We start from the raw sequence: 7,846 nt of genomic DNA, 5'->3' as shown, positions 1-7,846 counted from the left end.
GCCCTAGGAGAAACGACAGCGGTTCGGTGGCCGCTGCGGAGCCCGGGAAAGATGAGCCAGCAGGGGGCTGCACTGCAGACCTATAACAACGAGCTGGTGAAATGTGAGTGAACCTGGCCGTGACCTCTGACCTTTCCTGGGATCCCCTCCCCGTCTCTGACCTATGACGATCCCCAACCTGTCTCCCCCTGACCTCTCTATCACATGATCCCCCACCTGCCTTCCTCTGACCTTCCCATCATCCCATGGATCCCCCACCCTTCTCCCTCTGACCTCCCTATCGTTCCATGATCCCCCCCACCCCTCTGCCTCCCCATCATTCCATGATCTCCCACCTTTTTCCCTCTGACCTTTCTATTGTAACGTGCTGTAGCTATATTGATAGAAATGTGAGTACAAAAGCAAAGCCATATGTAGAACACATCTTTGGCAGGTGAATGGAGGAAGGAGACTTTTTTTTTTTTTTAATGAGCGCTGTAGAGAAGTGTGGAACCCAGAGGGCTGCGTCGGAACGAGGAGCAGGATGCCCGGAGGGCTGCTTCGGAACGAGGAGAAGGGTGCCCGGAGAGCTGCGTCGGGGCGAGGAGCAGGGTGCCCGGAGAGGGCTGCGTCGGGGCGAGGAGCAGGGTGCCCGGAGGGCTGCGTCGGAACGAGGAGCAGGGTGCCCGGAGGGCTGCGTCGGAACGAGGAGCAGGGTGCCCGGAGGGCTGCGTCGGAACGAGGAGCAGGGTGCCCGGAGGGCTGCGTCGGAACGAGGAGCAGGGTGCCCGGAGGGCTGCGTCGGAACGAGGAGCAGGGTGCCCGGAGGGCTGCGTCGGAACGAGGAGCAGGGTGCCCGGAGGGCTGCGTCGGAACGAGGAGCAGGGTGCCCGGAGGGCTGCGTCGGAACGAGGAGCAGGGTGCCCGGAGGGCTGCGTCGGAACGAGGAGCAGGGTGCCCGGAGGGCTGCGTCGGAACGAGGAGCAGGGTGCCCGGAGGGCTGCGTCGGAACGAGGAGCAGGGTGCCCGGAGGGCTGCGTCGGAACGAGGAGCAGGGTGCCCGGAGGGCTGCGTCGGAACGAGGAGCAGGGTGCCCGGAGGGCTGCGTCGGAACGAGGAGCAGGGTGCCCGGAGGGCTGCGTCGGAACGAGGAGCAGGGTGCCCGGAGGGCTGCGTCGGAACGAGGAGCAGGGTGCCCGGAGGGCTGCGTCGGAACGAGGAGCAGGGTGCCCGGAGGGCTGCGTCGGAACGAGGAGCAGGGTGCCCGGAGGGCTGCGTCGGAACGAGGAGCAGGGTGCCCGGAGGGCTGCGTCGGAACGAGGAGCAGGGTGCCCGGAGGGCTGCGTCGGAACGAGGAGCAGGGTGCCCGGAGGGCTGCGTCGGAACGAGGAGCAGGGTGCCCGGAGGGCTGCGTCGGAACGAGGAGCAGGGTGCCCGGAGGGCTGCGTCGGAACGAGGAGCAGGGTGCCCGGAGGGCTGCGTCGGAACGAGGAGCAGGGTGCCCGGAGGGCTGCGTCGGAACGAGGAGCAGGGTGCCCGGAGGGCTGCGTCGGAACGAGGAGCAGGGTGCCCGGAGGGCTGCCTCGGGGCGAGGAGCAGGGTGCCCGGAGGGCTGAGGTGCAGGGTGCCCAGAGCGCTGTGTCGGAGTTAATGAAGGGCTGTGTGGGATCTGCTGGATAGCCCTGTTGCAGCTGATTGTCATTGATGTTGTCCTATTGGTACAGGGACACAATGGTTGCCTAAAATACTCAGCAAGTGTCTTCCATGTTTTACTGTTTATACGAGGTAATTTGCACAATTCTTACAGCTTCTACTGTCTGATTCAGGTATAGAAGATCTGTGCAGCAAAAGAGATGAGCTGAACCGTCAGGTCCAGCAGGAGGAGGAGGAGAAGAATAAGCTTCAAAATGACATCCGTATCCTGACAGAGAAACTGTCCCGAGTGAACGAGAGCCTGGCAAGGAAAATGGCCTCCAGGAATGAGTTTGACAAAACTATTGCTGAGACACAGGCTGCGTATATGAAGGTAGAGTAGATGAGTGACTATTTTGCAACTCCATATAACTAAAGCTGGCCATACACTATAATATTTTCTTCGTTCAACCTGTGGGCTGAATGAAGAAAATATAAACGATTCTTCCATCAACGCTTAAGAGCATTAATCGAGGAATCTCCCGCTGTTTGCATTATATTCTGACGGCCGCTGTCGAAATACCCAAATGAGTAGAGCTTATAGGCTGCAAGCTTTGTTCATTTGAAGATTTTCTGGCCAGCTCCTTCGATCAGCTGATCCAGGGGTGCCGACAGCGGTGTATGGCCAGCTTAAAGTGACATTAAACCCTCCAGATTTTTTAACATAAAACAATACTGTAATGTGTGCCTTACTGTAATCCATGGTTGTTTCCCTTCTCTTTGCTGCTCTTCCTTTTAAATCTGTATCTGTTCTCATGCTGGGCAGAACTTCTGTTTTTCAGCAGACTGCCTTGTCTCTGGAATGGATACATGGGTGTCTGTGTGTAGGTTCACAACCTGAGCCAGCACTACAGGAAGAGGCACTCAGCTGCAAAGGGAAGTTCTCCCCAAGCATGAGAAGACATGAGGATTTAAAAGGAAGAGCAGCAAAGAGAAGGGAAACAACCATGGATTACAGTAAGGCGCACATTACAGTATTGGTTTATGTTAAAAAATCTGAGGGTTTAATGTTACTTTAAGGATTAGATTTACTGATCCTTAGTCATTGAACAGATGCAATGCTGCCCTGGATGTAACAGTTGAGACAAGTCTGAATCTGATTGGTGGCTCTCAGTAAAGCTGGTCGTACATGGCTCAGATTTTGGCTGACGTATGCGAATCAACTGAAGGTCCAGCCATGGAGGGCCCTGTTGTCACAGGGCTACACAAACATCTATTAAACTGGGTGGAAGCAGTCACTGTTCGAGTATTCAGACAGCCACAGGTGTTGCAGCTCTGAGCTGTCGCTAGTAGTTGGCAGGGCAGATTCCTCCATCCATGCTGTTTCACACGAATGGGAGAATTGATGGACTGTGGGGCTGACCAAGAGAAATTGAATAGTGTATGGCTAGCCTAAGTTGGTTGAATGTCTTTATGCTGCAACCAGGGATGCACCGATATTACGGCCACCGAAGCATATCGTTCAAAAATGGCACTTTGGGCAAAATGCCGAAAGTGCCATCTTTCACCCGACATTGGGGTGCATCTCTAGTTTCTCTCCTCCCTGCTGTGCGCTGCTCTGTGTCCGCTCTGACACAGCGCAGCGGGCAACTGTCAGAAGAGGCCGAGTGGGGCAGAGAGGAGAGCTATGTGAGCCACAATGTCGCAGGAGGCTGAGCTCTCCTCCCACACCGCCCCTCACAGAGTCCTGTGACAAATCTGGATGGAGAGCAGTGTATGGGCTGAGACAGCTGTGAGCTGTCACAGGAGCCCGAGGGGGAGGAGTCAGCTGTCAAACTAGACGAGCTCTATGCCCCGTCCGCCGGCTCAGCCTCCTGTGAGAGCAGATCCTGGATGGAGAGTGGTATACAAACAGTCATTGACTGCTGACTGTAAATAACTGGATATAGTATGAGTTACTATGTACCAGTTATAAATGAATAGGAAGTGATAATACATCACTTCCTGTTCATTCATGATTGTGTGCATAGTAACTCATACTATATCCACAGTTTATGAATGAACAAACGCTCATTATGGAGGCTGCCTGTTCATTTATAACGGAGGATGCAGAAACAGGGATTAAGGGGACACACAATCTCTCTATTTTAAAAGGGATATATCATGGATCTGTTAAGACGCCTGATATTTACCCGAAGTCCCAACAGTAAAGTTAAAATAAACAAATGTAAAAATAAAATAATTTTTTTTTTTTTAAAAAGGTTAGAAAAAAAAGTCAGTTTCGGCCTGACTTTGTAAAAAATTTTATTTTCAGTTTCAAAATGTAATTTCGGTGCACCTCTAGCTGCAAGTTTTTAGAGACCCGTCACTTCATTGATTGAATTGACAGTACTGTGAATGCACACTGCCTGATCATGGCAAATGCTGGCAATATCAGTGTGAAAGTACAGCCTCTTCAGGGCTAAGGGTGGCAACATCACTGCACCCTGCCTGTTCACTGCATAAGGCGGATATATTACTATGCGTATTGAATGCATAGCTATATTACCCATGTGTTTAATGCAAAGCACGGAGACCTCACTATGCATGCACCCTTTCTATTCACCACAAAGGGCAGATATAACTGTGCATGTACCCTGCCCAGTCATTGCAAAGGGTATAGACATCACTATGCATGCATTCTGCACTTTCACCTCAAAGGGCAGAGGTATCACTGTTCTAATTAAACCTAAAAGGAGGATGTAACCAATCAGCTTCTTCTTTGTAGTTTGTTCAGTTAAGCATTGAAAATGACACCTAGAAGCAGATTGGTTTCCATTTACAGCTGCTCCAGATACTGCTTGCTCCAGTTTTGATCTATTCCCCTCAAAAATGTGTATTTATAACTGCACATGCCCCTTCACTGCATAATGGGGGGAGACCTCACGATGCATGCACCCTGCCCATTTACCAGAGACATTTGGATGGAGACATTTCTGCACTTGTACTCTGCCAAGGGTGGCTATATCGCTGCGCGTGCACGCGGCTCATTTACTGCAGAGGCTGGGAACATCACCTCCAGAGGAAGTGAGGAAAGCAGTGGTAACACCGATACCTGATAACTTTCTTCACTCTGCTAGAAATTGTTACTGTAACAATGTTCTCTTGCGAACAGTATTAAAGGAGAACTATGGGGTCAGTGCTTTTCCCCATAGTTATCCTAAGGGTCACGGGAGGACATATACTAGCGTCCTCCCGTCACCCAAAGCTCAGTATACCGCGAGCTACAGCTCACGGTATACTGAGACGCCGCAGCCGGGACATATCCCGACATTACTGTCGAGATCCACCCAGCTGCATGATTGACAGCTGACTCTGCCTATCTAGAGGCAGAGCCAGCTGTGCCCTCCCCCGTCCGTTCCACCAGTCACCGCTGGAGGGGGGGGGATCCCTGCAGGAAGCCGTGAGTGAGTCACGGCTCTCTGCAGGGACATGATCGAGAAGTGAGCGAGCGACAGTATGTGTTCGCATGTGTCCGATCTATTGAGCTGACGTGTGATAGTCTCATTGTCACAGGTCGGCTCGAACTATGAAATTGAGTGAAAATCACTCACCTCATAGTTCTCCTTTAATGGGAAGATTGTCAGTCAGTTTCCATTAATCACCGCAAAAGTGTACTATTCACTAGGTGTGCACGTATCTTAAGTTGTTTATTTGATTTCATCTAGTAGAGGGAAAATTCTCACAAGAAATTCTCTGACCTTTTTTAATGTTTCAGATCCTGGAGAGCTCACAGACTTTACTGAATGTGCTGAAGAGAGAGGCTGGTAATTTGGGCAAGGCAACGGAAGTGCAAGGAAGCTCAAGCACATAACCACCAGTGCTGGATTTTATATTGCTTTTTGGGTCTCAGATTAAAACTCCTTTATTTTTTTGGCAGGGGTTAATGGTATTGTAATTTTTAAAGGGTGATTTTTTATATTTAAAACTGTAATCAGAGCTTAATAAATATTGTCTAAATACAAGCATAACTTGTTCTTTGTTGAGTTTTGGTGTGCTTTGTGTGTTTCTTCCAGGCCTGTGCAGTAATCCAAAATGAAACCACTCCTGCACTTTTCTTCTGTGCAGAGTTTTCTGGTATAATGCTCTTCCCCTTGTACAGGGTGACTGGTCTTGTATCCACCCCTTCCTCTAGTTTTCTGCAGGTAGCCTGTAGTGGGTTTACCAGCTATGCCCCACCAACAGCTCTGCTCTCTGCACAGACAATGAACAGACCAGTGATCATGTGAAGGCATTTGGTACACACAAAGTGAGTTTCTATCCTCTGTGGCTATGAAATATGTTTTTAAGTGGAAGCCTTTGTCTGGAGTTAAGTTTTAATATAGTTTTGGTTTATAAACTAAAACACACTTTACATAAGCTAATTACACAAAACAAAAGGGTGGTTGGGGAAATCTTCCCATGTGGTCACCTGATCAATGAGAGAGAGGGTGGTTGGGGAAATCTTCCCATGTGGTCACCTGATCAAAGAGAGAGAGAGGGTGGTTGGGGAATTCTTCCCATGTGGTCACCTGATCAATAAGAGAGACAATTTCCTCTCGCTACTTGTCGTTGACCCATTAAAATAATGCTAAACTGGATTTGCAGAGGAAACATCTAGTGAAAGGCTGGCAACAACTAAATACTTTTTTTAACCACTTCAGGACTGTTGTACTTGTATATACTGTGCAATCCTGGTCCTAAAGCTGCAGCTGTGATCTTGGTATTGGTTTCTTCAGCTGGCACCCGGCTGTACATCTGCCCGATTGCTTGTATGCCACTAAAAGGGTGCGCACTATCCCAAGCTTCTCCTCCTTTGTATGGGACTGGCACTTCAGGTGTCTGTGGTTGCACCAAAGGGCTGATCTCACTCCCAGTTACTAAATCCACAACCGATGAGGATTTCATCATTTCTGGTTTCAGGTTATTGTGGATTGAGAAGCTGTGAAGCATGACCTGTGATTCATGACCTGCAGTGCGGTCCATAGGTGACATTAGGGGTCCCAGATGTCTCCAGAACTGAAGGTCCTGTCACTTTCTCTGTGCTATCACATAGGGGGCTATGTGATAACAATACTATTGTGTGTAAAATAAATAAAAAATGTAAAGTGACATAAAAGAAAAATTAAGCCCTCCACCCCCATGTACACACACATACAAATGCAAACACATATCACATGCGCATAGGTGCAAAAACAATTGTGCCGCACATGTTACATATCACCATGAACGTTGGAAAGACAGATTCATAATTTCAGGGCCATCACTCGCTTAATTCTAAATTGATACGTGGGAATAGATTTCAAAATTTCTCCAATGGGCAAATTTGGGTATCACAGTTTCTGCCAATTAATGGACAGGTGCAATTTTAAGGCTTGACACGTTTGGTATCGATTTAACTGATGCAACCCCATCTTTTATATTTTACCCCAAAAAATGATTATTATATTGTGTTTTTGAGATCTAAAAGTCATTTTAGTGTAGCTTTTCATAAACGTATCCATTCTAGGAAACATTGACCACCTGATGTTTGTAGGCAAATTAGCTATAATTTTCGCACTGTAGTTGCTAGAGGGCCAGACCATTATAAATAGGGAAGCAGGTTGTTTACCACGACAGTAGAAGTGACTTTTTTCTGAAGATATGGGTAAACAATGCGATTTAACAGCCTTTGAACGTGGGATGATTGTTGGCGCTCTGAGCCATGGAGCGAGTATCAGCAAAACAGCAGAATTTGTTAAATGTTTAAGAGCAGCTGTTGTTAAAGTGTTTAAAGACTGGACTGTCAGCCGAAAATCTTGGTCTGAACGTGTGAATTGTGGCCGTCAGCGACTAGTGAAGGTTAGGGCAGAACGGAGAGTGGCAAGACTGGTACAAGACAACAGAAGGGCAACAGTGCAGTGTCAGATTCCTCGCATCAACTTTCAACATCTCGTGGAGTCACGAGGCGGCCCAACTATGTCCTCTCGTGGAGTCATCTCGTGGCCCAACGAAGTACTAATGGGGTGGTCATAATAATCTGGCCACTCAGTGTATATATACAGTGCGTCTCTGCTCTTAGAAAATATATCATCGTTTTAGGGGTTTTTAACCATTTTTTTATGCAAAATTTCATATACAGGCAGTCCCCGGGTTACGAACAAGATAGGGACTGTAGGTTTGTTCTTAAGTTGAATTTGTATGTAAGTTGGAACAGGTACATTTTTTTAAGTGTAAC

At 48.5% G+C, this 7,846-nt stretch overlaps 1 protein-coding gene across 1 annotated transcript; it reads left to right on the top strand.

Moving 5' to 3' along the window:
- The first annotated feature begins 14 nt into the window (after nt 1-14).
- Nucleotides 15-5,605, top strand: SSNA1 (SS nuclear autoantigen 1). The gene is made up of 3 exons (XM_018567269.1): nt 15-103; nt 1,806-2,005; nt 5,369-5,605. Exons 1-3 carry the CDS (start codon nt 52-54, stop codon nt 5,462-5,464), a joined length of 348 nt encoding a protein of 115 aa, XP_018422771.1. The 5' UTR covers nt 15-51; the 3' UTR covers nt 5,465-5,605.
- Nucleotides 5,606-7,846: the final 2,241 nt, after the last annotated feature.

This window comes from Nanorana parkeri, unplaced genomic scaffold (assembly GCF_000935625.1).
Source record: "Nanorana parkeri isolate BGI_ZX_2015 unplaced genomic scaffold, ASM93562v1 scaffold1026, whole genome shotgun sequence".
Classification (NCBI taxonomy): domain Eukaryota; kingdom Metazoa; phylum Chordata; class Amphibia; order Anura; family Dicroglossidae; genus Nanorana; species Nanorana parkeri.
The sequence above is the reverse complement of the archived record's forward strand: the minus strand, read 5'-3'. Positions and strand labels throughout refer to the sequence as shown.